Source organism: Mastigoproctus giganteus, chromosome 5 (genome assembly GCF_048544385.1).
Source record: "Mastigoproctus giganteus isolate SK-2022 chromosome 5, ASM4854438v1, whole genome shotgun sequence".
NCBI lineage: Eukaryota > Metazoa > Arthropoda > Arachnida > Uropygi > Thelyphonidae > Mastigoproctus > Mastigoproctus giganteus.
In genome coordinates this window covers 106,600,736-106,615,996 of record NC_143579.1, presented here as the reverse complement: position 1 = coordinate 106,615,996, position 15,261 = coordinate 106,600,736, and the positions used below count along the sequence as shown (strand labels likewise).

Sequence of the window (15,261 nt, the reverse complement as noted above, 5' to 3'; positions counted from 1 at the left end):
TGCAATACGGACAATGGAGCCTCATCGTCCATACTGTAAAGGGGGGTCCACTTATTGAAAATTCGCAAGCGATAAAAAGTTGATTCAGAAGCTCATTTTAGATCCTAAAGTCGGTTCAAGAATTAAACACAGTTTAATACATTACACAACAAGTTTATTTCTGAATTTTCTTGTACAGTTTCATGTTGTCCAAAGAACTTAAAATTAAAAAGAAAAAAATAATAAAATAAACATCAAGAGCGGGTACATAAGTTTGTATACTGCTAGTTACTCCAAAGCAAAATAGATGGTGCCACCACCAGTTCGATGAGAAACATATAACGAAATTGAATGCAAAGAAAATTAAGTCTACTCGTCACGGTGGGTGATTGATTAAGGGACGAAAACTTTCACTGCTGCAAGAATACCTTCAGCTCTTCCACAGTGATTTCGAAGAAAGGCGTGAATTGCGTGATGCGGTGAATTTTGAGCATCCCTTCAGTTCGTAGCTAGTCCAGGCTGGCAGTGACTTGAAAATGAATTCTGATACGAGTCTACTGCATGAATTCTGCCAGTCAAGAAAAGAGCATTTTATGCAAAACGAAGTTAATAAGTTGACTACAATACAAGAACACATTCATGGCAGTGTTAGAAGTAGAGCTTTTTTCCCACTAAACCACAGGCATTCCTCAGTTGAGAGGTTTTCTTCAGTAAAGCAAAAATGGCAGTTTTGTTCTACGTCAAGTGAATCTCGCTAAAGAAATCACGTGTGCCTTCGATGAACGACGTTGCTAATGATGGAATTCTCGTCAACTTCATCTTGCTTGGCCCACACTCCAACGATGAACATCTCAATGTCACATTCGTTTTCTCCTCTGAGTATGCGGAAATAGCCATCTTCTCCCCACAGTCGGCCCCAAGAATTGGCGCAGAGCTGTTAAGAAAATTCAAAAAGTTATTTGTTATTTTTACCATTACAATGCAACATGTCCATATCTCTGAAACAGATTATAATTTTCTATATAATTGGGTTATCCTAGTGAGCAGGTGGGGGATGCTGTGACTACAATTTTGTAGATTTTCCCTTAGTTTCATTGGTTAGGACTGAGTTAAGATTAAGTGCCCTCTGGTGTGTGAATTTATGAGCATTCACAGGAATTGTGTTGTGATTATTTTGGGTCATAACGGTTCATAAACAGCATTAAACTGTATAACATTCGTTTACTGGATAGTTTGGTAGACTGGTGACAATGTCGAGTGTGAGGGATGAAAATTCCACTGGAGATTTAGGACCTATTAGGCGTAGTAAGCGGAAATAATTGAAATGTTATTAGGGGAGACATACTGAAGAAGATTGTGTACCACAGAAATTGACATTGATGGATTCTGGAGTTACTTATGGATGGTGCTTCTTTAGAAGAATCACCTTCGGGAGATAATGATCGCCTAGTTGACGTTTCGGGCTCTCCAAACCGAGACAATGTTGAAGCGGAGAAGAGCCGATCCTCAAAGATTCCAGATGTTACGAGACCAGCTCGATTATACTTTGTTACCACATTGATACAGCACAATTGATCGTCTTTAATTGAGTAGTGAAAAACATTATACTATTGATCTAATGGAATCTTGCCGAATCCTGCTCATGGGCACCTGTTGCATATATCAATAAAAGTGGAATTGTTTCAAGTTTGTACCTGTATAGCGTAAAAGATATAGTGGCTTTGATGATCCGTACTAATTAGACATTTGTTATTTTTATCTGTCCCTTGATTTCATTACCCAATAATTTCAAATCATGTAATCGTTTTTAAGAACTAGACTTCTATTTCTTTACTGAGCAGTCAGGAAACCCATAGTGTCCTATAGATTATTTATCAAACATTATCCTGTAGAGATATTGAGGTCATAGTCCTACTGTATAAGGCAAGACCACATTTGAAACTGTTCAAATAAGGAGACCTCATCTGAAAAAAGACATTGAAAGGGTCCAAAGACGGGCAACTCGAATGGTGAGATCGGCAGAAAGACGACCATATGAGGAAAGACTCCAAATATGTGGGCTACAGAGCTTGGCTACCAGACACCTCAGAAGTGACCTGATTGAGGTTTATAAGGCTCCGAGAGGGATTAGTAAAATTAATGAAGGTGGCATTCTCACCGTTCTAAAGCATTCCAGGACTAGAGGTCATAAATTCAAATCACAAAAGGTTGAGGTTTAGATTGTAGGAAGTTTTCTTTTATCCAGCGATCCGCCTAGTGGTATACGTGTCACGGTAAGAACATACAGTATCACGGTAAATGTGATACTGCCGGCTCGTGGTATGCAGTCCATAAGAAGTACTTGATTGCAATGGGAGCAAGAAACGTGATCTGACAGACTTCGAAAAAGGGAAGATTGTCGGGTACTAGATGAAGGGTGGGCAGTCTTATGGAAGCTGAATCTTGTTGGCTGTTCGCAGAGTGCTGGACATATCTGTCCAGCACTCTGCGATAAATCCATGGCGTATGACTGACCATGGATTTAACGAGGGACAACTAGCGGTGTTTCCAACCACGATCCAACGAACTCTACGTATGGGCAACCGGAGTAGGCGCCCGATCAAGGTATTCATGCTGACAGCTATCCATCGCCAACGACGCCTCGGTAGACCTTTGACTACTGGGAAAATGTTGCCTTTTCCGATGAACTTGTTTCCTGCTATTCTGTGTGGGCGGCAGATGGAAAGTACAACGACAAACTGAGGAGAGGAATCACTCCAATGCCCTAATACAACAGACTTACAGATGGCGGTAGTGTTTTGGTATGGGTGATATATTCCTGGGAAGAAAACGAGGAACTTTTATGGATTCTTTTTACTCCATAGCTGGTTTAGTCAGTCGTATGTTCGCTGATCGATTGATCAGCGAAAACACGAAATTTATGGACATATTACAGATGGACAGATTTAGTCGTCAGGTGGTCCTAATATGACCGTTTTTTTTTTTTTTTTTTATCCATTGTGGGTCATTAGGTACACCCTTTCATGATGACCGTGTTCCCGGATGGCACAGATGTGCTCCAACAGGATAACGCGCTCTCCCACGTTGCTGGTATTGTTCAAGAGTGGTTCACCGAACATGAACGTGACTTCGAGATGCTACCTAGAATATCTCTGGGATCACGTTGATTGACAGATCCGACGTTTGGATTCTCCACCACGGATTATAGCAGATCTACGTGACGCAATCCTTGGGACATGGTACACCGTACCTCCTGCAACTTTCACAACCCTTGCAGAGTCCATGTCTCGCCTTGTGGAGGCGATGCTGGAGGCAAGAGGAGGACATACCCGCCATTAGGTAGGTGGTGATAATGTTTTTGAACAGTGTGATAAAAACTTGCTCTGATCATTTAAGAATTTAAAATAAACGTTTATAAAAAATAATCACAATTTTAGTATAATTTTCATTAAAAAAATTCGATTTTACAGTTCAGTATGTATTCTATGCACAATTATTCACATACCCAGTATTTGATTGGTCTTCCACTTGATCGATCGACTCCCCACCTGTAAGGCAGCACAAAACACAATATGAGAAAATTAAAAGAGATAATTATTAATCACAAATAAAGTTACAAAAATTTGGGAACTGTAACCATTTAGATGAAATTTAAAAATCTAGAATTGCGAATTGATTATCCCGATATCTGAAAATGTGCTTTGAGATGACTGCCAGTTGACCGTCAGTTATACATAAAAAAAGGAAAGGTTTTAGAGGCACTTTTAGCAGCTAATGCACGAACTACTGCAAATGAATAAAAGATGAGTGGCTGTGAGGGCAATACTGCAGCTGGAAGTCGCCCACCTCTTGAACTGCGAGAGCAGAAGTTTGGCCACCACGTCTTTCATGCGAGCGTTTTTATTTATATCAAGGGCAAATGTCAACACAGAAAGATAAAAAATGCAGTATTTGCTGTCTCTAAGGAACTGCATGAAGAAAGAGAGGGTAAAGTAAATCAGGCGTCAACACACTGATAAAATGCCACTTTTATATTTAATGCACTGTCTTAAGGGATCATGTGATCCCCAATTTATTACTGAAAGTTAGAGGCAGGTATCTAAATTTAAGAAATTAAATTACAGCATTACTAGCACATCGGTATTGGATATTATATTATGCTAAGATACAAGTTACGCACCAAACTAAAGAGTGAAAAGAGCTACTTATACAATCACGATTGCCAGCGATGATTATTCTGTACTTTTTTCCCTGTAATTTGGAAAATTAAAAACGGAAAACGGAATTATTTATTATTAATTAAAAAATTATCTGCTTATTTCTTATTTCACGCTGCTCTAACAAACTCTCACCAACCAGTAGTTGGATAAATGTGTGGAGAGTTGAATAAGTATCAAATAATAAAGAAGAAAAAAAACACTCAAATTTAATCCATAGTCGGGACTTTTCTCAACATATATCCCTTCTAGGAAAACTTGGAAAGCTTTATGAGAGATTATTAGCGCCTAGGATGCAGAAGGTTTCGGCTGCAAGTAATATGATTTCTAATTCACAATTCGGCTTTAAGAAAGCCTCCTCCACTGAAGATGCCAGCAGAAATTTGGTGAATCTATGTAAAACTACAGAAAAGAAATACATGATGGTTGTTTTTATCGACTTTGAGGGCGCTTTCGATACACTCTGGTGGGAGAGCGTCCTCAGGTCACTTCGAGAGACAGAATGTGATGATTTACTATATCAGGTTATTAGGTCTTATTTTTCAAATAGGCAGATAAAAGTCATCTCGCAACACTTGGTATTTTCAAAATTCATTTCCAGAGGATGCCCACAAGGCTCTGTCCTTGGGCCGCTCCTCTGGAATTCTGTTTCAGACCAATGGTTACGAAAAGAAAGTCAAATTTGCAATAAAATAGCATATGCCGACGATCTATTGCTATGCATATCAGGCAGTTCAAGACTTTTGCTAGAAACACATGGGAAAGAAATCCTGGATGATTTGCTGGAATGGTCTAGAATAAACAAATTAAAAATTTCTGAGACGAAAACTAAAATGCATGATCTTCAATAATAAACTGGATTATAACAGACCTCCTAAACTTCATATCAGCAATGTCCAAATTCCTTATGTTTCTCAAAATAAATATCTTGGTCTCTTAATTGATGATAAATTTTCTTTTATCCCCCACGTAAAGAACTTAACTGAAAAGATTAAGAAGTTTACTGCCAATGTGATTAGGCTCTCAAGAGCTGAATGAGGTATAAATCACAAAACTTTGGCATTATATTATAAGGCTATATTTTTGCCAATTGTAGTATATGCGGCTGCCATATGGTTTCCTGGGGTTACTCACGTCACAGTGACGGCCAAACTTTTATCGTTGCAGAGAAAGATGATATTGGCAACACACAGATGCTGAAGAACAACAACAACCAATGCATTACAAGCGATGTAAGGTTGTATTCCGATTGACCTTTATGTGGCATACCAAGGCATGATTTCTAACTTAAAGAAAGGTTTGGCAACTCAAATCATCGACACTGCAAGTAATCCGGCCACGGACATTCGGCAAGAGAAAATTAATCTTTGGACAAATTTCACTGAGAAGTGGAAATACAGATGGCAATCCAGTGAAACAGGACTCACTACCAGGGAGTTCATTGAAGATGCAACATTTGCTGTAAATAAGAAAGTTATGGGATGGTTTTATCCTTCAATGACAACGTCATATTTAATAACTGGACATGGTTCACTGCGGGATAAATTGTGTAAATTTGGACTCGAACCTGACCCTTTGTGTTTTTGTGGGGCAGTAGAAGATTGGAGGCATGTTCTGCTTCATTGCCCGGCTTATGACGACTTCAGACAAGAACTATTTAACAGCACTCAACCTATTAGGACTGACAACCTCGATATTTTGATTCAAGATGCCAAGAACTTTGCAGCATTCCAATCTTTTTCTGACAAGGTTTAAAAAGAAGACGCACCTTGTTTACTAATTCTAAAAGTGGACAGGAGACATTATTCCATGAAATTATATTTCTACCTTACAACTGTTAACCTAGAAACTAACTGTTGTGTTCTTAAATTAGTAATAATATAGAATGTATAAAATGGTATTAACTGTACATAATTTTTTTTTTTTTACATAGAATTTTTTTATTAATTTTTTTTGTTTATTATTATTTTATTATTTTTTCTATTTAATTATTTTTCTTTTATTTATTTATTTTTCCCTCGGGTTGGGCAGCCTGAGGGCTCCTGTCCTTTGGTATTGCACTCCTTCCACTGGACGACAAATTGGTGCAGCAGCACTAGATAATAGAACTAGGCACAACTCGTCATGCTTAGAAATGGGCAGTGATTGACCGGGTGTTGATCGCTGTAGAGTGTAGACATCAGAGTTACTTTTTCAACACAGATTTTGCAAGGTGGAGTTCGACTAAACGTCTAGGTGCCACCCAAAACAAGTACATCCGCATATATACATACATAGTATATCTTTTATTGTGTTTTATTGCTTGCAAGTGAAGTTGTATAATTAAAATTGTTTCTTACGCAAAATGCGATGATTGTAAATAGAAAGTATCTATGTATATTTGTAATAAAAATGTATGTAAATATGAAAAAAACATTGCTCTGTACTTGTTAGGTTGTACTTGTATTTAAATGTAAATTTGTATTTATAATGTATGAAGATTGTAAAGGATCTAGTTAATGAAAATGAGCATTGAACTTGATAATAACCGAAATTACAAAAACTGATAAGACCACAAACGTCCATTGCACAATCTTCCTCCACCTTTCTAAAAAAAACCCCTAAAATGTGATCTGTAGCTAAGCACATAAACATCGACAATAACTTTACTCAACACAATAAGAAAATAATTTCATTTCAACCATCTAATAATAAAATTATGTTAATTGCAGATTACGTTACACAGAAAAAAAAAACCCTTTTGTTGTTAATTCTCTTTTTTAGACTGCACCACAGTACATCCATCAGTTTTATCTTTAAAACTCATTTAAGGCGAAAAATGTCACATATATCAGTGGACATAAGCTGATAACTTCTAAAGATCGGTTTGCCTCTTTGAAAGATGAAAAAAAATCTGCAATGAATTCGTCCAGATGAAATTTTAAAAAAGACTTACAACCAAAATATTTAAAATCAAAAACAGGGCTGATGGAATATAAAAATATCTTAAGACTTAATAAAATTTACCTGTTTTAAATCATCGAATTAAAGTGTTCAAAATCTTTTCATTATTCCAAACTGAGTTAATTTAGATACCAAAATAAAACTCATATAAATTTGCGTTTATTTGATGCCCATCAAAATACTCAAAAAAGACAATTCTCTTAAGAATATTTTCTTACTGTTGATGTAGACTGATTAAAAATGTTAATGCAACATAATTTCTTTTTGTGGCTGAATGTTAATAACCAACTGATTTCATTTATCTCAACTAAAAATGTGTAATTTAAAAAAAAAATGAGGGATATTAAAGGAACCAAAATGCATTACCCGATTATCCTGACCGAGTGCCATCCTTGTTGTCTGTACTTTTCTTCAAGATGCCTGGTAAGATGGGAATATCTATAAACACCATTACGATACATGAAGAAATCCTCTCTCACACGGAAGGCAGCTGAAAAAAATGGTGAAAGTTCTCAATGAAAATGGATTTTCATTACTGTGTCTATGACATAAATTGCGACGAGTCCAGCTCTCTTATTATACTATTAACTAGCACATAAACTCGTACGCTTTTAATTACTAGGTGATAGAATAATTAAAAATAATCAACTTACCTTGAACAGGCCCGTTGGTGTATATCTCGTGCATAATAATTTCTTCCTGGAAAAAAAGCCTTCAGTATCAGCGATTAATATTTTATACAAATTATTTTAATACAGATATTATAAAACAATTTATTCTATTTATATCTTCTACCTGTTCTACTTTATACATCATACATTTTTGTTTTACTACGTTTATCGTATGTTTTTTATATCACATATTTTTCTTTTGCTCAATAACTGGTATTGTCTAGTTTGTACAGTAGATACGATCAGATGCGTGAAGTGATGATCAAATTTAAATCATTTTAGGACGATAAGAAGTCTCACCCTAGGGCTAACTCTATAAGGCGGTGTGGAGTGATGAAGTCGATCTGTTCTTCCATTAGGACAAGCAACCTGAGGTTCTCTGCCTCTGTGTCTTCCCATTCGACGGACTTGACAGGTTCCTTCTTCACCCGTTTGTCCACTCACGTATGGATAACAGTTCTCACTCGCCACGCTAAGTTCAGAAGAAAATAAAATTTAAAGGGAGGCTTTATTAGCTTAAAAATGAAAAATAAATATGCAGAAATAAACAAATCTTTATTCTAGAGATCTTTCAAAAGGAACTAATGTTTACTAAGCATACTATAAAAAAGTAATTTGTTCTTAAAGTGTCGACACTTTTTTTTATACAGAATACCTAATATATATGAATATACACGTGCAGTGTACAAGAGTGTATGTGAAGGTTTCTTTCCTATATTCATACATCAATTGGATTTTCTTATAAGTTATGTTATAAATCCCTAATCAAAGCTCACGTTTCAGCGAAGAAAATAATTGATGACTATCAACTGAAGACGAAGAGTCAGCACATGCTTTCTTTAAAAGATGTAGATTGGTACTGGCGTATTAAATGTAAAAAAAAATAATTTATTCATACAATAGACGTTTCATTTTACCTGAACTTTAAACTGAACTATAGTTGGCTAATTGATTGCCATGTCAAACACAAATAAGACTAATTGTACTTATATTATATCAGGGGTGTCTTAAAAAAAATAAATAAAAATATCATTAGCGAAAATAAAAATCGAAAGAAAGTAAAATTAATGAAAACTTAAGAAAGATAGAAGTTTTAATATTAATTGAACCACAGTAATTGTGGTTCAATTAATATTAAAAGAGGTCCTAAAGGTGCAAGTTTAGGTGACTTTGACTAAGCGCATGAGAAGCTATAACGATGTTTTTTTTTTGTTTTTTTTTCAAACTGAAAATTAAGTTAATTTGATTATTATCATACGAAGCTCATAAATATTGTATCGGTGGTACTCAGCCGGATGGCACCTAAAACAGAAAAATATTTTCCATAGAAAAAAATACCATATTATATGTAAAATATTAAGATTTTAATATTTTTTACATGAATATAATATTTTGGAAACGTACCGGTATTTCTTCTAGTTAGTTATCTTTGACATATATTCTTATAAGAATTAAAAGAACTACAATGATACTAACGTTAACAGTGTGTAAAAAGGAAAAGTAAATTTAGCAATACAAGAGCAGTTTTGAAATGTGCTACTAGATGGCGGCACATTTAGTTTTACATTATGCTACTAGATGGCGGCACTTTTAGTTTTGTCATGAGCTACTAGATGGCAGCACTAGACAGCTGTGAAACCGTAATGGCTTAAGATTCTGCTTAGAATTTCAGGGTATAGTAAGTAGTCCATTACGTCATTTCTTAGATTATCCACAATTAGGATTAAAATGTTCTAGTACACTAAATTAAATAATTACTGTGAAAATTATTCACCAACATTTTTTATATCATTAGTAATAAAATTTATTGTTTACCCATGTTTCCTGAGATACCACCAGGCTCGATCTAAGTGACCTCCTTTACAACCTTTTTGACGCCGATTCTGACAGGAAACCAAATGTTGGGCAGACAGCGTTGTTCGTTCAGTGCCCAGTGTATGCACTGCCAGCCGATCGGAAGCTAGGGCTGAAAAATATATATATATCAAATAGGAAGGCACTCTTAATAATCGCATACAAAAACACTTACATACTCGTAGCATTAAATTTTGAATCGAACCACCCTCTCCAAAACTGTAATGCCCTCGTTGGTAGTACAGTTGATATAATCAGTGTCCTCTCAACACAGGGTGGAAAAGATCCGAGTTCGAATTCTATCAATAACGCGAGGAATTTTATTGGATCTTTTTCACAACGTGGCTGAGTCAGTTGGACTCAGGCAAGGGTAGCATGGTTTTCCCTCCAGGAAAATCGGATCTTTCCAGTTCCAGAAAACAGTAAATCGACCACAAAACACCAACAATTTACAGACATCATATACGGGGGAAAATGGCCTAGGTTGCTGATGCACCTACAACAATCAACCAACCAACCAAAAATGTCATGAATATTACAGTCATTTTGTAACTGCACTGCTCGACAAAATTAACAGAACAAAATGTTTTTCATAAATATTTGATAAAATAGGCATCCTGACATACGAAATCGAATATCACATAGATATCGATCATCACCTGAAAGAACATCTTTCCTTACAGAGCTGCACATTATACAAATTATTCATGCCTATAAAAACACGAGTTGTGACCACAGTACTATATTCCTGTTTTTGGCTTGTTCAGTGGGGTAGCCACATTTTCAGTACTCAGGGTGGCAAGTCATCATCATTTAGATGTTTATTTGAGATGGCGGGCCGTTGAACGACTTGAATCTGGGCAGTCGCACACATTGTCTTAACGTATCGCACCATGTCGTCTCGGCACTATGGAAGCAGTTTCAGAAGAGAGGAACCACTAAAAGAAGAGCTGGCCAAGGTAGTCCGAGGGCTACATCAACCACAACAGATCGCCATCTTTCTCTAAACAGCAAGACGGAACCCTACGATGTCCTCTCATCAACCGTCTCTTGAAGTCTTTGCGGCCACAGGTGAAAACATTTCCAACCGAACTGTGTCAAGAAAGTTGAATTCAAGTGGACTCTAAGCAAGAAAGCCCCTAGTTTATATCCCATTAATCCCTGCGCAGATGTGGGGAACCACTGGTGGCGCCTTTTACAAAACACTATGCCACACTATAGCACTGTCCCTTTAACCCCAAGCCACCACAGAGCTCGTCGAAGCTGGTGCCATGTACATGTGACTTGGAGATTTTGCCGGGGCCTTCGACACCGTCTAGTAGCCAAGTGTCCTGGGCAGACTCCAGAAAGCAGCACTCCCAGAAAACTCGTATAACAGTATCCGGGCATATTTGTCGGATAGGATAACTGAGGTCGTCACAACTTTCCGAAGAGTTGTTAAAAGCGTCCGCAGGGATCTGTCCTAGGGTCGCTACTGTGGAGCGTGGTCCTTGATGACTTCTTGTCTCTGGACCTGGGAAACGTGGCCAGTCAGGCTTTTGCTGATGACCTCATTTTATTGTTGGAAGCGGACTCCAGAACGGGACTTGAAACACAGGCAAACAAGCGCTACAAACCCTACAGAACTGGGGGAAAACACACATGTTAAAGATTTCGCTAATAAAGATAGCAGGACCCACCATTAAACTAGCAAAGCAAATAAAGTATCTAAGTACTTGTCCTTTAAACCTCACCTCGTCTACTTGAGAGAGAAGTTAAGGAACTATACAGCACTTGTAGCAAGAGTATATCGCAGGGACTGGAAACTCAACAGGAAGACCCTGTCCCTGTATTATAAAACAATATTCATCCCAGCGATCACCTACGGATCTCCAATCTGATTCAGGAAAGCCGGAACCGCAGTCAACAGAAGACTGCTGGACACTCTCCAAAGAAACATACTGTTAACTATAATCAGGACCTGCAAAACGATGAGCACCCGCGCTCTACAGGTTCCTGCGGGAGCTCTTCCGCTGGACCTCGAGGTGACTAGATGCGGAATCATGTATGTCCAAGGATGTGCCTGCCTCCATCTATGACTTCGCCATGGACCAACAGCCAGACGACAGAGAAACAAAGAATAACGGCTCACATGTTGCGGATTTGGCCGCACAGATGGGAAATGTCGAAAAGGGTCAAGTTACAAGAAGCTTCATACCGAAAGTCGCAAAAATGTACCCGGGGCTAAATAAAACCTTCCTCCTGACGGGCCACGGCCCATTTAAAGCAAAACTGAACGCACCCCTAGGAATGATAGAAGAGTCCACATGCATCTGTGGAGAACCTGAAACCTGGCAGCATATTATGCACAACTGTGAATGCTACGAAGAACACAGAAGTAGACTTATAACTGAGATCCAATACTTGTCAAAAAAACAAGAGCACCATCTACTGGATTCAGAAGATGAATACAAAGCCCTCAGCCGATTTGCACTTGACGTATTCAACAGACGGCGAACAGAAATAGCCATCCACAACGAATATAAAACGACAAATAATAAAGGCAAACTGATAATGAACATCAACCCGGGAAATGACGGCAAAATACTAAGGGCAAAACCCCTGGCTTTTTGGCCGTGAAGGGAATTAAAGATTCTCTCTCTCTCTCTCTCTCTCTCTCTCTCTCTGGCAAGCACAAACACCAGACCCTTACGGAGCAATATGCACCATAATAAATGGAGCACCGCACCAATACATTGTATTACTGAAACAGCATCGACCTAAGAATCAATGGGAGTGGCACCAGCCAGGATGTGGTCGCTCCCAGGATGAACCCACACCAAATAGAACCCACACACCTAGAAGAGGACTAGGCCCACCAACGAGTGAGCATCGGACTGCACTTGCTGGCGGGCACTGCAAATTGTCACTATGGCGAACTGGGTGGGGCTCCCTTGCTTGGCTCACTTTCTTTCCCCATCTCTGGTGGGGGATGGTCTGTCTGTCTGTCCCTTCCCCTCCCTGTCACCCCGTCTTTTCCCTCTGGGAGGGCATAGACATGCTCCACTGATATACCTGGGGTCGCCTTCCCTATCGACCCCATATTTCTGTTTCCCTCAGCCTTCCCCCCCCCCCCCACTCTACCTATATCGCCAGCGAAAAGCGAGTGCCCCACACAACTAAAAATTTAAAATGCCAAACTCCACATAATTGGAACCTCTTTCGGCCTAACCAGATTCTAGCGTTTATCTCCCCCCAATCCCCCCTTTAATATAGGTCCTAGCTAAGGCTTACAATACTGGTCAAAATCTTAATACCGGTATTTCGGTATTTTTTATTTATGAAACCGGGATACCGGTATTCCAAAAACAAAAATCATTAAAATACAGTTATTCTAAAAACAAAAAAATACATATTGTTACTGCAAAGTTTAGTTAGATTTAAGCATCCACACTACCTGTCCGAATAAAGTGAGCTCTTAAGAAACAAGCAATCGATAGTATGATCGTTTAAAATTGATCTAATTTTGGTACATACAGTATTTCATTAGCGACAGAAAATGCCTTTCGGATTCTATTCTGGTACTGAGATAATCGTAGACGATCTCAGTCCATATTTTCTAGGCTTTGAACTTTTTTAGCAAAAACAGTTAAAAGTATTTCATTAATTTGCGACTCAAGTTCATCTTTTAAAATCTCATTGGATTCGGGCAATTTCTTATTTTGGAAAGAATTTGCGGAACACTGATGTTCTGTTCCATGGTTCAATTATGTTCGTAATTTTCTGAAAGAGAAAGACGTTTTATTAAGTGAAGTATAATTTTCACTGTAGTATCTTTACTGAGTCTTGGAGACTGCAAAAGAGTGGGGATAAGGAATAAAGAAGAGAGCAAAGACTGCAGTTAAGGAATTCTTAACATATATAAATACAAAGAACAGAAGGGCAAATCAGATTGGACCCTTATGTAATGGATGTGGGATAGTATTAGATGCCATAGCTGAAGTTGTAGATGAACTCAACAGTTACTTTGCATCGATATTTACATAAAAAAACCCTTTGTCAATGAGATATTATGGAAGTGAAGTTTAAAAAAATGTAATTAATGATATTGAAATTTCAAATGATTATTTAATGAGAACTTTCGCGCATACAGACGAGTAAGGCTCCTGTGGTTGATGGCATATACTCTATAATCTTAAAGGCGGCGGCAAGTGAGTGCATTGAACCATTAAAGCTAGTTATGAGAGCATCACTGGACTCAGGAGAGATTCCGTTGGATTGGTGTAAATTGGAACATAAAAGCGGTTCTAAGAGTGTAACGGGAAATTACCGACCGGTCAGTCAAACTTCAGTAGTGGCTAAAATCATGGAAGCAATGATCGAGGGTGGAATTCAGGATCATTTAGATGGAAATGGAATTCTGTAGGATACACAGCATGGTTTTGTAAAGGCAACATGTTCAACAAATCTGGTTAGCCATTTTGACAGGTCACTAGTGAGCTGGATTTAGAGAATAATTTCGACATTGTTTATTTGGATTTCAGCAAAGCATTTGACTCAGTCCCACATGAGTGGTTACTTTATAAGCTGGAGCAGGTTGGAATCACAGGGAAAATCCTTCGATGGATAGCACGATGGCTTGAGGACACCAGGCAGAGGGTTGTGATAGATGGTTATTCTTCAGATTGGGGGTTAATGTAAGTAGTGGGGTTCCCCAAGGACCAGTATTGGGACTACTGTTGTTTTTGATTATCTTAAATGACATCTATGGAGGGCGCGAGGTCTAAACTTGCAGATGATGTAAAGATCAGTAGAGTAGTTAATGATCGCTGCCAAGCAGAGCTTCTTCCGACTGACCTAGATAGACTTCCGGGATGGTCAGAAAAGTGGCAGCTATGCTTTAATTCAGCAAAATGCAAGGTTCTACACATGGGGAACAGCAATCCCAAAATAACTTATACACTTGGTGCAGTTGAACTAAAGTCAGTAGTGGAGAAACGGGACTTGGGAGTTACGATACGGTCAGATATGAAGTTGTCCGAAAATTCTGGACAGGTTGCAATGTTGCATGGTGTCCTTTCGATGATTTATCGAACATTTGCTAGTAGAGATAAGGACGTCATAATCACATAAAGGTGATTTTATAACCTTTATGTGATTAAATCATAAGATTTTTTTTTTAAATTAATACCGAAAAACCGGTATTTTTTGTATCAATACCAGAAAAAAATGACCGGGATCCCGGTATTGTAAGCCCTAGTTCTAGTCACTGAAATCTCAGGAAAATAGGTGGCAGGACCTGCCAGAGTACTTATCTAAAAATACTGGTGTACCTGCTCTGCCTCCACGGGACCAAGTGTGGGCAACGTTGGGCCTCAACGGGGGTCCAGCGGCTAACGGCCAGATGAACAACAGAACATAACACTACACATATCCATACACTTTAAATCTCTGGCCTTCCCAGTGAACTGGTACACCTACAATGAAAGCAACGCGGAGGTGGGGGTAACCCCCTGGTGCCATTAGACACTAAATACACCTCACACTTGTCTGCTCTGTTAATATTCAGCAGCGAACGACTGTAGGTCTGTTTACAGAATATGAAGTGCCATTTGGTT

General features: G+C 38.3%; 1 protein-coding gene across 2 annotated transcripts in view; it reads right to left on the bottom strand.

Moving 5' to 3' along the window:
- Positions 1-212: 212 nt before the first annotated feature.
- The window catches only part of LOC150085620 (putative peptidase C1-like protein F26E4.3), a 55,934-nt gene continuing 40,885 nt past the window's right edge, over positions 213-15,261 (bottom strand). For both annotated transcript variants that reach the window (XM_090374139.1, XM_090374140.1), the window contains exons 7-12: positions 9,626-9,776; positions 8,111-8,282; positions 7,793-7,838; positions 7,506-7,629; positions 3,485-3,527; positions 213-913 (exon numbers count right to left, since the gene is read on the bottom strand). In XM_090374139.1, coding sequence (XP_090230265.1) covers positions 743-913; positions 3,485-3,527; positions 7,506-7,629; positions 7,793-7,838; positions 8,111-8,282; positions 9,626-9,776 — 707 coding nt within the window. In that variant the 3' untranslated portion in view covers positions 213-742. The remainder of the gene's footprint in view (positions 914-3,484; positions 3,528-7,505; positions 7,630-7,792; positions 7,839-8,110; positions 8,283-9,625; positions 9,777-15,261) is intronic.